This window comes from Diceros bicornis, chromosome 4 (assembly GCF_020826845.1).
Source record: "Diceros bicornis minor isolate mBicDic1 chromosome 4, mDicBic1.mat.cur, whole genome shotgun sequence".
In the NCBI taxonomy this organism is placed as follows: domain Eukaryota; kingdom Metazoa; phylum Chordata; class Mammalia; order Perissodactyla; family Rhinocerotidae; genus Diceros; species Diceros bicornis.
The window spans coordinates 48,796,333-48,814,551 of NC_080743.1; the positions used below are offsets into that span (position 1 = coordinate 48,796,333).

The window sequence follows — 18,219 nt, forward strand, 5'->3', positions numbered from 1 at the left end:
GCGAAAGCCTCCTACAGGTTAGCAGTAACAGGGGCTGTACCAGCATATAAAAAAAGCATTTTCTAGACCATTGGGGATAGAGCCCTGATAACACTCTACAAATGCCTTCTGTTGAATTAGCAGTGGTGGGCACTCTGCTCTGGAGTTGGGGGCTCTTTCTCCAGCAGTCACAAATTCGAATCCAGTTTCCAATTCCTCTGCTCTTCATGGCCTGGACTGATTTAATCAAGCCTGAAGATGGCTGGAGGAGGCACCAGCCTCTAACAATGGGTTCTTGGACAAGAGGAAGACACACATGTAAGAAACAGTTTCTTCTAAAAAGGAATAAAAATCACCCTAATGTTCTAACTGACAACACAGTTGCTAGTTTTCCCTCCTTCCTTTTCTTTCCTGCCTTCTTTCCTTCCTTTTTTCCTTCCTTCCCCATTTCTTTCAAGCTTCACATCTTTATTTGTTCATGTTAAATTAATAGAGTTGATAGGGCCAGCTTTAAGTTGCTTAGGAAGTTATTTTCCTTATTTCTTGTAGGAATTCCCAGAGACTTGGAGCGACTTTCTCAGAGACGTGGAGCGAATCTTATGTTTTCCCAAAGTATACTTGACTTCCTGAAAGCAAGCAATAATAGTAATACTTAGCTTTCTAAATGTTGGAGACCTTCAGCCACTTGCAGCCTCTGCTAAGAAACATAAACTACAATGGGAGGCAAGACCCACAGCGCAGCCGGGCCAGGGCTCTCTGGGGGATTCCTGGCCTTGTCATCACACTCCAGGCCCAGGTCCCTCAGAGCACCCAATTCTGCGCTGAAAGAGGCGCTGCTGTGCGAGTGGGAGGCATGGAGAAGCACCAGACAGGTCCTCAAACCTCTCTCCTTCGAGTCTGTCCCTTTTGTTCAAGATACGCATTCCTTTACATTTCAAGTGTTCCTCCCCTAAAAAGCGAATCCCCAAACTGGACAAGCAGGTTTCATTCTCACTGTAGCTTCAATGAATTCATTGGACACCCTTTGGATTGTCATTTGGGGTCTTGAAGGAAAGCAGGGGGGCGCTTGGGACCTCGGGCAAGGCTCAGACCCATTCCTCCTGGGGCCGAGCGGGAAGTGGGTAACGCGGATCCCAGACTGGAGGAGGCATTCGGGAGGGCACCAAGAGGCTGGGGAGGCCATCTGCAGGTGGGCACGGGGCCTGGACTCTGCAGGAAGGCGGAGTCCCTCAGGCGGGCGCCGGCTGCAGTCAAGCCCGAAGCCCCCCACCCCCAACCCCGGCGCGTCCTTTAGTCGCAGAGGAGCTCCCTGATGCACTAGAAAGGCCCCTCAGAGCGAGGTTTCTGTTCTGGGTCCGCGGAGATTCGGGGAGCCCCGTTCCGAAAACGTATCCGCACCCACTGCGGACCTTCCGTGCCCTACAAAGCAGGCCGGTCACGCCGAGCGGCGGGAGGAGGGGCGCGGCAGCTCCACGGCCGCCGAGGCCCCGCTGCCCAGCCAGTCGGTGCGCCCCGCAGTGGCGTGGCCGGGGCCTCCCGGGCCGTGGGCACTCGCGCCCCGGGCCCGGCGCCCTCCTGCCGGGAGCCCAGACCAGCGGCAGCCAGCCCGGGGATGGGGTTGGGGCGGGGGCGGAGCCAGGCCGGCGGCCGGTGTCAGGTTGCTCCGGCAACGGTGACGTGCCGCGGCGTGGGCGGGGCCAGCACGCAGGTTGCATATTTTAGGAAGCGAGGCGGAGGCGCGGGCTCGAGCTGCGGCGGGGTCTGGGGCGCAGAGCAGCGGCGGGAGGAGGCGGACACGTGGCAGTGGCAGTGGTAGCAACCCCGGCGGCGGCGGCGGCGGCAGTAGCAGCGGCGGCATCGGCCCGAGCCGCCGGCCGTCCTCCCTCCTTCCCGCCCCACAGCAGCCCTCGCTCCCTCCTCTCGGCTCCCCCGGCCGGGCTCGCTCGGCCGGGAGCTCTCTCCTCTTTTCTCTCTCATTCTCAAGCGACAGGACCCGGCGCCGGGCACAGACCACCGCCACCATGGGGAAGGGGGTGAGTGTCCGGCGAGCCGGGGAGGGGGCGCAGGGAGTCCTGGAGGGGAGGAGGAGAAAGAGGAGGAAGTCAGGAGGGCGACTGCAGCCAGCGGGAGGCGGGGAAGGAGGAAGCGGCGCGGCGCGGAATGGGTTGGCAGAGCGGCGAGGCTTAAAAGACGACGCACTTTGGAAATGGAGGGAGCGCAGTAATGGGGGACGGGCGGGCGGGGGCAGGGAGCGCCGAGGGGACGGAGGACGGCAGCGCGGGGCGGTGCGCAGCCCCGGGAGAGGGGCTGCGGGCCCCCGGGTCGCAGCGCGCCGCGGCCCGGGGCTCCTGGAGGCGGCGCTCGGGAGCCGCAGGGCCGGGAGGAGGGCGAACGGCCGCCGGCGGCCGCATCCCGAGCCCGGCTCCCCTCCCTCCGCCCGCTCTCACCTCCCATCTCTCGCCTTCCTTTTTCCCTCCGCCTTCCGTGCCCGGACGAAAGGCGTGCTCCTCCCCTTCCCCTGGGGCGCTCAGCCCGGCCCCCTCCCGGGCCGCCGTTCCCGCCGCGGCCCGGGCTTCCGACGCGGGGGCGGCCTTGGGGTCCGAGGCTCCTTCTCCTGCAGGCGCGGGGGCTTAGCCAGTTCCCCCGTAGAGGCGGCCGCCCTCCCTCCAAGGCAAAAATTAGTTTCCCCTTACTGCGGAGCCGGTTGGGCGGGCTGGTGCCAGAAAGGGTGTGTCTTCACTGCCCTAAGATGGCCTTTAAGGTATACTTTTGAGAGCTTTGATGGAACGCTGGCCATAAACACAGGATGCGCCCGGGCGACTGGAGCGGTCATTCTGGCGGTGGGGAGGGGTGTGTAAATTTTTTGGAAGGATGAGCCTGGAAGGAAGACAGGCTAGCCCCCCAGGGCCTCTGGGTACAATAAACCCGAAAAAGGACTGGAGGTGGCGGGCAGTACGCGGTGGTAAGAGTGCCAGCTCGCGGAAGACGGTTCCCGAAGGAACGAGGGGTCTCCGGGACAGGAGAGTGCAGGAGCGCTGTGGGAATACCAGAACAACATCTCGTTCCTACAGTTCTGTAACTCGGAGCTGTGATAACCCATAGCCAAGGCAGAAGACTGAGTCCCGGACCCCACCGGGGCCAACGTCTAGTTGAGAAAAGTTTATACAAAATAATCCCCAAAGTATCAATTCGTGGGGTAAAATGACGGGGCCATGAGAATACCGGTAAGAGAGAATCCACTCCATTATTATCACCAACTCTTGCACAGTGCCTGGTGCTTAGTAGGCCTTTGAAGGCTCTTAGGGCTCCTCAAGGTGGAGTGAGTGATGGGGAAGAGGGAGGGTTCATTCTTTGGGGACTCCAAATGGATTTTGAAGGAGGTACTTGAAAGGCTTGGACCTGGTGGGGAGAGAGGAAAAAGTGGGAATGTATGACTGGTATCTTTTAAAAGCACAAAATGTGGAGGGAGGGCTGGCCCAGGTCAAGTAGCTGAAGGCAAAGAGCTGAGTGCCAGCCTCTGTACTCCCCAGGATGGAAACTGGGTTAGTGGCCTGTGCTTGTACCACTGTGTCAAACACTAGATCATTCTCCTAAACTAGCTCTTTAAAGCTCATTCCTTTATTTCTCCCCCTTCAGAAAAAAAAAAGTTTGTTTCCAGAGCTGGACCTTACTGATTTGGGGGGATGTAGAGATCACAGGTATGTACCCAAGGCCTAGGAAGGTGAAGTGACTCGCTGAAGGTCAAATGGTTAGTTAATGACACACCAGACGTCCCTAACCAGCCTGTGATTTCCCCAGCCTGAGCACTCACGCACTCCTTGACGTTGCCTTATGTGGAGAACTCTCAAGTTATTCTTCAGATGAAACTGGGGTATTTGTGAGGTTGAATTAATGGACCAGAGAGATGTTTGAGTAAGTTATGTGTATGTGTCTGTTATGTCTCTTTCGTAACCACATACATGCATAGTAGTGGTAAAGATAGCAACACACCTGGGTTGTGGAGGTTCAACCAAGATGTCTAATGGATCCTAATAAAATGTTCAGTGGCTAGCAAACACAAAATTGAATGACAGCTGGGTAACACGGGATGCTATGCTGCTTATCTGCTGGGTTGTAGTCAGTATTTTGGGTACTATGATAAATTGAACGTTAAGGGGTATGTGTGTATAAGTGGTGGTGATTCTCCCAGGATAAAGTTACCCCTTTTGTCCCCAGTGACTTACTGTGATAGTCCAAATGTTCAGAAGGATATTTTATGCTGAGATGTTGGTATTTTTCCACATGGGGATTAAAATGTGGGTGGAGTGGTGACTAAGGCCCTGCTGATAATTGGTTAACGAGGAAGCCTGTGCTGGCAGCTCATTTTTAAGGTCATTGTTAATTTCTTCCCCTCCTCTTCCCACTATCATTGGGGGCCTAGGTTTTAATGATATTTCAGGTGATTTTATTTCTCCTTAAAAATCTAGTTTCTAAGCTTTGGGTAAGAAATTGAAAGAACAGCTCCTGCTGAATCATTCCTGGATGAAATAGGATTTTGTCCTTTTTTTCATAGTGGGTGTTTTTGCCAATGACTTGGCTTAAATCCACAGCCAGGCCTACCACCCACAACTATTTCCCTCACCAAAGGTACACACGAAAACTTTTCCTTTTCTTAAGTTTACAAAAGATGGGGGGCGGGGGGAGGACGGGGGCATGTCACCAGGTCCTTCCCTTTAGTTCTCCATTGTTTGAATATTAACTTAGTTACTTAGAAAATAAATCATAGTTTATGGGTAGTGACTTAAAGAGGAGCAGGGAAGAAGGTTCAGGTGGAGGTTGCACGAGGGGTCTGCATGTCAGCAGAAATGCTGGTTGTATGGTAATATTATCAGCTGCCCTTTTGGAGCTCAACTTGAGAGCGTGACTAAATCTCCTCTGGCTACTATAAAGGGAGTACTTTAGCCTGAAAACATTGTAAGGCAGAGTCCTCAGGGTGGAAAGTTGCCCAGGCCTAGCCAGGAGCAAGTGGTGTAGTTGCAGAAGGAACTGGTGACTAGCCCTGGGGGCAGAGAAGAGGGTTGGGGTTGTGTCACACCCTTGGCCTAAGTGTTGGTGTGTGAGTGTGACAGATCCCTGCTCCCAGTTCTTTATGTACCCTGTTCTGAGGGTGTATCCTCTTTTGGTAACTTACTCTTTGTTAATTTGTAGTGTTCTCTGCCAGTAAGTTTGTAACACTCCAGTGACTCACCTTTGGGTGGGAGGGTAGGAAAGGGGGAGGTCTGCATCATAAATCTGAGAAGACTGAGGGTAGGCTAAACCCAACCACCAAAAAAAAAAAAAGAATTTTTAAAAATCCTGTAAAATGTTTCTCCAGGTGAGGCTAAAACTTAAAATATACAGACCTCTGCAAGTGTTATTCCTAAATTGCATTTAAAAATAAAAAGTAAATTCAACGTTATAAAGCACAGTACACTTGCTACTTATCCATGCTCCATCCCAGAACCCTTCTAAATCACTGTTCTCTATTTTAGCAACAGATTAACAGAGAAGTGACTTTCTGTTCAAATCAGGCTATGTGCTTTTAAGTATATCCAAACTTAAGAATGAAAAAGAGGCTTTAACAAAAAATAGTTTTTGAAGGATTTTGTATGGAAAAGTAAGTAAAGTTAGTTTCTTCATTTAATAACAAAAAGGTTAAAAAAAAAGGCCCTGCAGCTTCAGTTTCTCATTGGGCCCTTAGAGGACTCACCCCGAGGACCAAGTGAAGTCATCTCTGCTCTGTTTAGAGTGAGCGCAATGCATGAGCTGTGGCTGTTGTTGGGCTTCCAAAGTGTTTGGCACTGAGAGAAGATCAAATCTTTATAAACTATGGGTTTGCTATTCATCAGTTAGTCTTAAGCCCTTTCAGAACTAGAGAACAGTTTTTCTTTTACCTGAAAAGCATATTAAAGATAGAAAATAATGGGAAATACTGTTAATTACTCTCTAAGGGGAAGCCACGTGGAAGTGGAAGTTGACGACCTGACCTCGTATTTAATAGCATCTTAGCGTTTTCGTCTACTTTCACTTTTCAAGTAAAGGACATTACGTTTTTAAAGTCTTGCAAAATAAAATGGGCTTTTCAGCCGTCTGTGGGAGTGAGGGTGAATATTTCTGCTGTGGTGCCTCCTTCTAGCTGCCCGGGGCACTCTGCCAACCAACAGGCCAGAAGAAGAAACACGAGTGTCAGATCAGATGGGCTCACAGTAATCAGAGTGGCTGCTCTTGGACAGCAAAACGCTGGGCAGAATGTTTCCTTGTCCCTGCCAGAGCTGTCCAATTCTGGATTATGCTGAAAGTACATGTCCAGTGAGGGATAATGGGAAGTAAAGAGGATTTTAAAATCCACTATTTTTTTAAACTCTTCATCACTTATGTATTCTTGGAACAGGAGACATAACCGAGTCAGGTTTGAACTTTCTCACATTGCTATGAATTGAGTGTATGAGAGGAAGTGTATTCTTTGGCTGGAGTCACAGAGAGACTGTTCTTTGCATATGACTCACCTCGTTAGTTGTGCTGAAATCTGTTGTCAGGAATCCACAAGTTCTTCACATTTCTTTGACTGATGTTTGGGATAGCAAATTCTGTCAGCGAGAACAGAGGCACCCGCCAACCCACCCTGCAATTTTTCTCTCTGGTTTCGTTTGGATCCTGAGCCAAAGGAATTTTGGCCAGTGGACCCCATTCCTTAGTTCCTTTGTGAGTTTGCAATGAGTTATATCTGAACATTAATTATCTCTGAATCTGGTTTTGTTCAAACCTTATTTAGTAACAACTATTAGATATTTTCTGTGGGTGATCTGGAAAGTTGATTTTTGGTGGCCTGTGCTTTGTCTTTGGGACTTGGACTATGTAAGATTTTGTGGATCAGTGGGTCTTGGTTTATCTTTCCAGTCTGTTGTCACAGTGCGGGCAGGGACCTCGTGCATTTTGGGGTGTGATCCTCTTGTGTTTTTCTTTTATCCTCCACAGGACGCTTCCATCGTGCCATATTTGTTTCATTGTTTTCAAATCACATGACATTTCTCTAGGGCCTTGTGCTGCCTTTGTCCTCTTCAGCCAGGCAGCTGTGTGACTTCCTGCCCTGGGCTGCAGGGTACCGATGAGGAGTGTTCAGAACTTGGTGGGAATTTATTCAGTCTTCTTTTAGTGCTTGTGCCAGTTATTAATCCACTGTCTCTCAAACTGACAACTTCTTTTGAGTAGCGCTAGTCAAAGAATGGTCTGGCACAATGGAAAAAGGAGTGAGGAGGGCAGCAAATGGAGAGAACAGGCAGAAAGTTTGAACTCTTCATAACCCGGGTGCCTAATGTAGAGGTAGAGTACCCCATTGAAAAAAGCTGTTGTTTAAGTAACTGGAAAAACAAAGCACATTGTTAAAGAGGTAGTAAATCTAAAGTATATTGGTTCTTTAGATATTTTAGAAATTTGTTTTTTTGAATGATCATGGATGTATGCTGACTGTTGCATGTAGGGTGGGCTGGCAGGCAGGCAGACTGGGGAGGAAGGTTAAACCTCATTCATTTTGGGCTGAGGGAACCTGCTGGCTAGGGCTGGGGCTGTTTTTTTTTGCCCCCTCCTGGCTGGTGGGCTGCAGCCCACGTTTGGAGGCACTGAGCTGGGCTCACAAAGGGACCCACTGCTTTGCCTTGCTACATGCTTATTCTCCAGCACGCTGCACGTTTAGGTGAGTGAGAGAAGGGCTATGAAGGCATGGTGATCCCCCGGGTCACCTCCTCTGCAGAGAAACACTGTTCCTTCACTGCCCTGAATGCTGCTCAGAGCTGCAGAGCAGCTGCCGTATATTGTGGCCATGCGCGCCCTCCCTCAAGCCCTGCCATCTCCTAGCCCTCAGATCCCTAGCTAGAATATTCCTTGTACATAAACTAAACTACTGAGTCATTTAGGAACAGTTGAAGGTGTAATGAACTGGGCTTATCATTTCTTATATTTTCTTTGTTTTAATTGATGAGATGAAATAAAAAATACCCAAAATAAGGGTTTTTTTTTTAAGGTTTAAAAAGAGTTTTCATAGTAAGCGAGGAATGGTAGTAATTCATGTGTTAATTAAAACCGAGTTATAATAACCTTTGTGTAGTGCTTTGCAGGGGACCTTTACATACACAGTTGCGTTTGATGGTGATTTAATAACAAAGGATCCCAGGAAAATTGGAAAGCCCCCTTCACGCTTTTTACATAAAGATGTGCCCAGACCGTGCCTCTAGGCAACCGGCAGACCATCTCCCCAGCCCCACCCCCCTTATTTCCCTGCTAAAGTGGAATTTGCCAGATTGGGTTCAGAGGTGCTGTTTCTACAGCCCTCTTGGCCATCTCTGAAATGGGCTGCCTTTGGGGCAGTTACTGCTCCCCTCCTCTGGCCCTTCTTGCTAGTCCAAAGCTTTTGTTTGTGGGTTTTGGAAACAGTGCAGTTTTTCCGTGTTTTGTTTTCAGATTTGATGGCAGCCCCTGGATTGATCAGACCGTCGGAGCCTTCTCTAGGTTCTTAGTCATTACACCGAGTGGTACTCCCATTTTAGGGACGAGGAAACTGAGGCAGGCCGTGGAAGGTCCTGTAGCTGGCCCATGGCAGAGCTAGAATGACTTGGGCTGACTTAAAGCACCATCAGCAGTCCTGCCCACAGGATGTGGGCATCTCAGCTTCCGTGTGCCCTCTGGACTTGTCCAGCAGCAGTTTCAGAAATCTGAGGAGCTCAGCTCCCTGCTGACCATGGGGCCTTGTGTGGCTACGATGGGAACCGTGGCCAGCGCAGCCCTCTGAGCCTGCCCTGACGGAGGCTGGTGGTTGGGTGGGTGTGAAGGCCTCGGTGGCAGCTTCAGCTTACGCAGACCTCTGTGACTGACTCGAGTGACTTACCTCTGGGATGGAAGCTTCTCTCTTAAACATCACTGCCCTTTTTGCGTGTGCCTTTTTCAAATTTGGGAATAATTTTCTGTACCTGTACCTGTCATATCTGTCCCCACTTGGCCCCCTTTAAATTGTTATTACTGAAGATGAAGAAGGAGCATCTCGAGTCCTAGAGTCCTAGCAGATCTTGGCAATACCTCCCTCATTGTAAGGATTCGATATATGTTTTTAAATGAGTGGACCTTGTTACATGTTTTAACTTGGTTCCTCCTGTCAAGAATTTTCTCTCTACATCTCTGGGGCACCCTTTCTCTCTACCCAGATCAAATGGTAGCAAAACTTATAGTGAATCTTTGAGAGCATGGAATCCCTGGGATGCACAGTATGAAGTAATGACAAGCTTTAAGCTGTGTCACGCTGGGCAAGCCCCTGCCCTTGTTGTGACCTCCCACTTCCTAAATTAGAATGGAAAAAAACAGAACCCAACTTCATTTTCACAAGTGGCCCTTTTGAGAAGGGTGTACTGGTAACCTTGAGTTTCCGTTGTACTTTCCTCAGAGACATCGAAGGGATGCCGCTAGGGCTGCCGTCGCATGGAGCACAGTGGGAGTGGGAATTGGTCACTCCCAGTCCTCCGTGGGAGTCTGAGAAGTGATCTGAATTTTCTAATGGAAAAAGTAGGAATTGTGTGCCTGGTGCCCAGAGGGGTGGGAAGTCACTGTAGTTGACTGGAGAAACCATATTTGCCATACCCCCTGCTGTGATCCTTGATTTTGCCAAATGTTTTGTGTGTGTGTGTGTGTGTGTGTGTGTGTAAGGAAGATCAGCCCTGAGCTAACATCCATGGCAATTCTCATCTTTTTTGCTGAGGAAGACCAGCCCTGAGCTAACATCTGTTGCCAGTCCTCCTTTTTTCCCTTTTTCTCCCCAAACCCCCAGTAGATAGTTGTATGTCATAGTTGTACATCCTTCTAGTGGGACGTGGCCTCTGCATGGCCGGAGAAGCAGTGCGTCGGTGCGCACCCAGGATCCCAACCTGGGCCACCAGTAGCGGAGCACGCACACTCAACCACTAAGCCACGGGGCCAGCCCCCCACATGCTTTTAAAAGAAATAATAGAGAAAATATTGTCTCACCCATTTTAGTATTGTTACTCTGTCCTGTGCTGCACTCTCCCCCTGGCACACACACACACAGATTTTTCCTGCTATGAAACTGTAGTAATTGAGACTGGTGGGTACTTAAGTAATATTTGGTTCCCATCAAGATAAGCTAGTATTAAATTATCATTTTACTTGTAGGGAAGAACTGAATTATATAAGCTGCCTGGTCTTCTGGACAAACATTGCCTAATGAAAAAATTAAAATCTTGAAGGAATAGAAATTTCACATCTTAATACTTCCCATGTCTCCTTCATAAATGTCCTCATTTAAAGCTACACCTTGGGCCGGCCCCGTGGCTTAGCGGTTAAGTGCTCGCGCTCTGCTGCTGGGGGCCCGGGTTTGGACCCCGGGCGCGCACCACGCAGCGCTTCTCCGGCCATGCTGAGGCCGCGTCCCACATACAGCAACAAGAAGGATGTGCAACTATGACATACAACTATCTACTGGGTCTTTGGGGGGAAAATAAATAAATAAATAATAAAGCTACGCCTTATGTAGCATGAATTGATGAAGAAGGGGGGGTGGTTATTAGGGAGTCTGGATTCCCAGCTAACTTAACCATAACTAACCATTGATGACTGTGAAGCTTCAGGCAAGATATTTATGTTGTAAATGGAGATAAAACTTTGGAATGTGTCCAAGACCTAGCTGCTCCAGTAATTCTCTCCCCCTCTTTTAGAGTGGAAAATATTGAAAGTCTGAGAATAATCAAAGCATACAGATGGTGAAGCAGAGAGATCTTAACTCTGATTTTCTTATATTTAAATTAAATATATTTTAATGATGCTCAACTTGCTTAAAGAGAATTTGTGAACTGTATTTTAAAAATCAATACATACTGGCCGCAGAAGTCTTTTCGAGATCCCTAGTCAATGTCTTTAAAACCGTTTTAAGTGTTGTGCCTTCCCATTAAATATATGAAGGAAATACCTCTTCAGACTGTGGTTCCTCTCCCATGGAAGCCCTGATGTTTCCTTTTGTTATATTTGTCTGTTTGCTTCCAGTGTGTGTGATTGTTTCCCGTTTTAACTCTGGTACCAGGGGCTGTACTCAGAGGCACTTATAAATGTGTTTGCTGCGCGGTGGAGAGAATGTCAAGAATGTCAACTATCTTTAGACGTGCTTCATTCTTAACAGATAAGATAGAGACTAAAGAACTCCACTCTGTCAGAAGAAGTTCTTAAGTCAGGAAAGCTGTAAACGTGTTTACAGTTCACAGATCACGTTTATATTATTGAACAACGTGAATAATATCTCCACATGGGGGGTGGGGGGGGAGGCAACACCAACTAATTTGGGGCAGGATTTCTCTTTAGGGTCTTAAGAGGGTATTTTCAAATTCAAGTGAGTATTTATTTACAGCTAAATCAGCTATGACTGAAAAACACCTGTACTCTTCGATTTTTTTAGATTTTATTTTCAGCACAGTAAAATTTTAATGTAGACACATATTCCTACTTAGTGCTTTAGGAGCTGGTGAGGTACTTCTGAAAGTGAGAAATGAACAAAGGAGAGCCACAAAATAATATGGTAATGGCACCACTTACCATCCGTTGTAAGGAAATTGCTGATCTGTCCTTTCTTTGCCCTCCTTGTTTTGGGTGGCGGTTGTTGCGGGAGGGGAGGTGGTATGTGGGGTGGAGTGTCTGGAGTGAGGGGCCTGCCCCTTGGACTGCGCTTTGGAGCTCCAGGTTCAAGCTTAGTGTCGATAAACTTGAGCATTTTAAACAGGGTGGGAGAGTGGAACAATCTATATTTAAACTATAGAATAACATTTTCTCTAAAAATTGTTCCAGTTTTTAAGAGGCGTAGGTGGATCCTGTGAATTGTGTGATAATGCACACGCTTTTCCTACATCCTGCTTATGTCAAAACATTTCCAGTGACTTTCATCTGGGGGTTTATTTTCAGGCTGCAGATTGGGCTGGGGAGTCCTTTCTTCCTTTTTTGTCTTTTCTTTAACGAATTTTGAGGACCCTTAGTCTGACTTTTTTATTTTAATAAGAGAAGATGAAAAGGTCAGTGTTTTGTTTTTTGTTTTAAAGATTGTGTGTGTGTGTGTGCGTGTGAGAGGAAGATTAGCCCTGAGCTAACATCCGTTTCCAATCCTCCTCTTTTTGCTGAGGAAGATTGTCCCTGGGCTAATATCCATGCCCATCTTCCTCTACTTTATATGGGACAATATGGGACATTGCCGCAGCATGGCTTGACAAGCGGTGCTTGGGTCTGCGTCCGAGATCCAAACCTGCGAACTCTGGGCCACCAAAGCGGAGCACGTGAACCCAACCCCTATGCCGCTGACCCCTCAGTGTTCCTAAATGAGCCCTAAAAGTATTTAAATTTGATACTTATTGACTTCTTTGCAAAGCTAGAATTCAAACATCATAATAAAAGTAACTAGCATTTGGGGGTATTGTATCATTTAGTCCTCTCTAGAACATGAAATGGGGTAGGCGCTATTATTATCTCCATGCTATAGAAGAGGAAATGGAAACTTAAGGGATGGTGACTTGCCCAAGGATACACTGCTGGTAAGAGGTGAACCCAGAATTTTAGCTCAGACCTGTCTATTTCAGAATGCAAACGCATAAGTACAATACTCTAAGTTAATAATGTAAAGATGGTTTCATTCTTTCAGTGGGGAAGGCGGAAGGCTGACAGCACAACCCTCTCTCTCACCCGTCACCCCACATGAAACTGACAAGGCCATTCTGAGGCCTGCCATGACTTTCCCACTGGTCTTAATGCCCTTGGGTGCAGATGGCCTGTCTTGAGCTAAGGATGGCAGTATAAATAATAGATTGCTCTGTTTAGTATGCAGCATAAGAACATAAATTTCCATGAACATTATCCCAGTGACTATCCAAAATGATGGCTCTCCTAAAAACTGCTGAAATCCTCTGCTCCAAAATCTCCAGTTTTGAGATGCTGTTCGTAATTCACAACCACACCTTTCCTACATTCTCCTGTAGGTTGGACGTGATAAATATGAACCCGCGGCCGTTTCAGAGCATGGCAACAAAAAAAAGGCCAAGAAAGAGAGGGATATGGATGAATTGAAGAAAGAAGTTTCTATGGTAAGTACTGGGAGGAAGGTTGTTTTTTTGTTCTCCTTTGTAAAAATTGTCTTATAGCTTTTGAGTACGTGATCCTGCCACCGTCCTTCAGTCAGAGACTTGCTTTATTTTAAAAACAAAGTGATCATAGGAGTTGTACAGACCTTACCGAATTGTAGAGGTCACTATGGAAAATTTTCATTTTAAAGGCTGTTAGAGGGTTGGAAAAGTTATTCAACCTGCTGGAATAACCTGAGGTCCACAGAAGGAACTGTGGTTGATAAATGGGCCTTTGCTTTTCTCTGTTTCTGGCTCATCCTGAACATTGGGAACCTCCAACTTCGCCAGGCAATGGAGGCTTCTACAGACATAACTTGTCTAGAATCTGCCTGGTGATCAGAGAAGGCAAGCAGGGTTTTACTAGATCTCCAAGACTGATGGGTTTCTCTGAAGTTATGTGGCACGCAATAAAGGGACTTCATCACACAGCTTTAGACCTCCTCCAATGAAGAATTGGTAACAGATAGCTGTGTCATTGCTAAGCCATTAGTCAATGGTGCAAAGTATACCAACTTCTACACTGAAGAAAAACTTGTTTTCTGAGCCTCATGATAGTCATGAGTGACACTGATGCTTTTTAAAATCTTTTTATATGGTGCAGAGTTTAATTCTTTTCTTTGTTTCTGTTTTCCCTTAGGATGACCATAAACTTAGCCTTGACGAACTTCAGCGCAAATATGGAACAGACTTGAGCCGAGTATGTTCAAATTTGAAACCCATTGTACAGAGTTTGTCCCTAATTGTCCCTATCACATTTTCCACCGTATCTAGGACTCTGGGAGGAGAAAAATGACAGCCACCATCTGAGTATCTACTCTGTGACATGCACAGAGCTTGGGCTTTTATATGCTTTTAAAATATTTTGCTTCCCCCTGAAACTTTGAAAGTAGACGTTATTTTCCCCATTTTATAGTAGGTGAGAGCCAGTAAGTGGGAGCACCAGGATTTGAAATTGAATAGCTCCAAGGCCATGCTCTTTCCCTGAACTCTTGATTACAAATCTTCCCTTTATTCATCTACATGTGTTAAATTGAGTGGAATAATTCAACCTGTTGAATCTCGGACAATTCACATTTTTGTGTGTTAACCAGCTAGCTCATTGCAGTATGTCAGAACCTTGAGACTTGTTTTTTACACAATTTAAAGAAAGCTTTCAGTAAAGTATGTGTTGTGTATCCTTGTTACCTAGGGAATTTTGATATTAAATTTGCCACAAACAATATAAAAGTAAACAGTCTGGGGTTGGAGTGGGGGTGTTCCTATTTCTAAACAACCACTAAGAAGTCTGGGGAGCAACTTTAGTCCTAGCTAATATGTAGTCATTGTTTCAATAAATTATCAAGAAGTTCTAAGAAAGCGTGCTGGCTCCAATGCCCTGAGCTCCAAGTGGAGGCCTGGCCCCTAAGATGGAGCTGGCAGTCACTGTGTGTGCACCGTGTGTCGGGCAGTCTCTGAGCACATCACGTGTGTTAGTTCACTTAAGTTTTTATTAGATTCCTCTGAAGTGCATTCTCCATGGCCCTAAATCAGTTACCCAAATGCTGTGAATCTGTTTCCTTACTTGTAAAATGGGGTTAATCATACCTAGAAAGGGTTGCGGTGAGAATTAAACAATTAATTTGAAGTGTTGATTCAGTGCCTGGCATGTGGAGGTGCTCAGGTGTCTGGTGTGGGTGGTTTTTATTCTGTCCAGGGATCACATCATGAACTTGAGGCACAGGAGGGCCCTTGATATTTATAGAGGGCTTTTTATCCTTCCCTGACAGATTCAATAGACAGAAATCTCAAAGCTCTTAATTTGCAAAACTGAATTAATTAGTTAAAATAGATATCTTCTTGGTAAAAATATAATTTGGCATGAATCCCTAGAAGAGGAGAAACTGGATTCAAATTTGTCCATGGATCAATTTAAAAAGAATTTTAATCTGGGCATTGCGGGTTCCTCAGGAAACTTGGGCTGTTGTTTGCCTGAACTGTGTGGGGGATCGTCATCAGAATTTGGCTTGGGAAAGTTTGTTTCCTCCTTAAATCCTGTATTGCAGCTTTCCAGCGATCAGGTAGGTATATTCCCTTGTAAGTCCTGGAACGGTTTGTCTTATTTCTCTTCCTCTACTTCTCAGGGCTTAACAACTGCTCGAGCTGCTGAGATCCTGGCCCGAGATGGTCCTAATGCCCTCACCCCACCTCCCACCACTCCTGAGTGGGTCAAATTCTGTCGGCAGCTCTTTGGGGGCTTCTCAATGTTACTGTGGATTGGAGCCGTTCTTTGTTTCTTGGCTTATGGCATCCAAGCTGCTACAGAAGAGGAACCTCAAAATGATAATGTGAGTTCTGTAGTTCTTAATTTGGGTTATTGGGTATGCATAAGGTATCCCATGGTCTGTTTCATCTAGAACATTTCCAAAAGTCTGTCAAGTTAGTGACCAGGTGTCTCTGTGACTCCATTTCTGATCCTCCTCTACACGGTCTCTAGAAGGATAAATATGAAGGTATGAGTTCTGTATTTCTGAGGCCTTGATCTCTGTTAAAAATCTGGTTTTCATTCAGTCAAAAATTGAACATTCCCAATTCTTTACTGAGAGCCACACGGCCCTGACTTGTTTGTTCCCTCCCAGCTCTATCTTGGTGTGGTACTGTCAGCTGTTGTCATCATAACTGGCTGTTTCTCCTACTATCAAGAAGCTAAAAGTTCAAAGATCATGGAATCCTTCAAAAACATGGTTCCTCAGGTACCTGCTGCTTTGCCCTTTCCCATTGGTGACTTGACAGCCCCAAGAATGTGAACTAGCTTGAAGTTAAGGTTTTCCCAGTATTCAGTGACTCGTCAGAGAAAGAGATGCCTTCTCTCCCCCACCAAAACCAGACCTATTTTTCTTATACCCCAGAAAGTGATTGTCTTCCCTCTGAATGAACACTGAAGGCTGGCCCAGTGGCGTAGTGGTTAAGTTCGCGTGCTCTGATTTTGCAGCCCAAGGTTTGCAGGTTTGGATCCCGGGCACGGACCTACACACCACTTATCAAGCCATGCTGTGGCAGCGTCCCATATACAAAATAGGGGAAGATGGGCACAGATGTTAGCTCAGAGCTGATCTTCCTCAGCAAAAAGAGGAGGATTGGCAATGGATGTTAGCTCAGAACCAGTCTTCCTCACGTGCACACACACACACAAAAAAGAATATCTTTGTGACACATTCAGAAACTTAGGATTACAGATCATTTCGTAATTTGATTTCCCTGTTTTGACACTACCTTCTTGTTGGCATCCGGTTTTCTGTGATTTAATGGTGTAAACTGTTTTCCCCTCCCAAAGCAAGCCCTTGTGGTTCGAAATGGTGAAAAAATGAGCATAAACGCAGAGGACGTTGTAGTTGGGGATCTGGTGGAAGTGAAAGGCGGAGACCGTATCCCTGCTGATCTCAGAATCATATCTGCAAACGGCTGCAAGGTAGGTAGGTCTAAACAGAACCTCTGCTGTTTTTGCAGAGTGAGTTGAGCAGGCCAGCAGCCTGTGACGAGGCCCGTGTGCTCACATGACACTTCTTACTTTTCTCCCGGACAGGTGGACAATTCCTCACTCACTGGTGAATCAGAACCCCAGACCAGGTCTCCGGATTTCACAAATGAAAACCCCCTGGAGACGAGGAACATTGCCTTTTTTTCAACCAACTGCGTTGAAGGTAGACCATTTTAAGGCGCCGTTCAGCAGGGCAGGGCATTTATCTTGGGCATTAACAACAAAACCATAGACACGATTTCTCTTCTTGTTTTGTTGACTCTATTTCTGACCACTTCAGTCAAGCACAAAGAAGTGGTTCACTTGCTGGCAGGAAAACCCAGAAAACTTGTTGGCTGTTTTTTTCCCTCTTCCCTCCACCTCTTCTGTTGGCTCCACTAATCTAGCAAAGTATCTGTGGTTTGAAACAATCAGTATATACCACCAAGAGCTGGCCTTTAAAAAATGTGTGTGTTTGTCTCTTTTTTTAACCATGCCAGGAAATTGTGCAAATTCTGTGGCTTTGATAAAATTGGGTACAATTCCCCCCTCCCACTTTTTTAAGGTACTGCACGAGGCATCGTCGTGTACACGGGGGATCGCACCGTGATGGGAAGAATTGCCACACTCGCTTCTGGGCTGGAAGGGGGCCAGACTCCTATTGCTGCAGAAATTGAACATTTTATCCATATCATCACGGGCGTAGCTGTGTTCCTGGGTGTGACCTTCTTCATCCTTTCTCTGATCCTGGAGTACACCTGGCTTGAAGCTGTCATCTTCCTCATCGGTATCATTGTAGCCAACGTGCCAGAAGGTTTGCTGGCCACTGTCACGGTAAGAGCCTTGGGGAAGGCGATGTTCACTCTTACTCAGATCAGCTCGCATGAGTGTAAGACTCAGATCAGCTCGCATGAGTGTAAGAGTCATCCACTGCCCTCTTCTAAGGGGCTGCCAATTTATATTTTATTGCACATTTGCGTATAGATTTTGTTCAGAGCCATATAGTAGGGTTAGACAGTGAGAAGTCCTTGGCATGTTTCTGTATGGAAGATAATAACCCAAAAGCATAGATTTTTCTTAAGTTATCACATGATCCATAACAGTGTAACTGAGAAAGAAGAAAAACTTGGGAGTTAGTGGGGGAAATAGACTGTGGTAAATCCTGGCTATTTTCACTTAATACATTGCTTTTGGCAGGAGAAGGAGAAGCCTCATATACACGTTACTGTTATTTCTTCAGAGGAAGATTGAAGAGATTTAAACAAATTTCTTCCATATTAGGGTATAGCTGGAGTTTGTATAGAATTCCAACCTGGTTGAGTTTGAAGAAATCTGGTTCCTAACATTTTTTAGGTGTGCCTGACCCTTACTGCCAAACGCATGGCAAGGAAAAACTGTTTAGTGAAGAACTTAGAGGCTGTGGAAACCCTGGGGTCCACATCCACCATCTGCTCGGATAAAACTGGAACTCTGACTCAGAACCGGATGACAGTGGCTCACATGTGGTTTGACAATCAAATCCATGAGGCCGATACGACAGAGAATCAGAGTGGTAAGACCAGGGCCCACCCCACACTTGAG

General features: G+C 46.8%; 1 protein-coding gene across 2 annotated transcripts in view; it reads left to right on the forward strand.

Annotated features, from left to right (window-relative positions):
* The first annotated feature begins 1,749 nt into the window (after window positions 1-1,749).
* The window catches only part of ATP1A1 (ATPase Na+/K+ transporting subunit alpha 1), a 30,505-nt gene continuing 14,035 nt past the window's right edge, over window positions 1,750-18,219 (forward strand). Inside the window, exons 1-9 of one of the 2 annotated variants that reach the window (XM_058538890.1) lie at window positions 1,750-2,012; window positions 13,002-13,106; window positions 13,783-13,842; window positions 15,266-15,469; window positions 15,761-15,874; window positions 16,456-16,590; window positions 16,705-16,822; window positions 17,204-17,472; window positions 17,992-18,190. In XM_058538890.1, the coding sequence (XP_058394873.1) occupies window positions 2,001-2,012; window positions 13,002-13,106; window positions 13,783-13,842; window positions 15,266-15,469; window positions 15,761-15,874; window positions 16,456-16,590; window positions 16,705-16,822; window positions 17,204-17,472; window positions 17,992-18,190 (1,216 nt within the window). In that variant the 5' untranslated portion in view covers window positions 1,750-2,000. The remainder of the gene's footprint in view (window positions 2,013-13,001; window positions 13,107-13,782; window positions 13,843-15,265; window positions 15,470-15,760; window positions 15,875-16,455; window positions 16,591-16,704; window positions 16,823-17,203; window positions 17,473-17,991; window positions 18,191-18,219) is intronic. The other variant, XM_058538891.1, reaches the window with a different exon arrangement.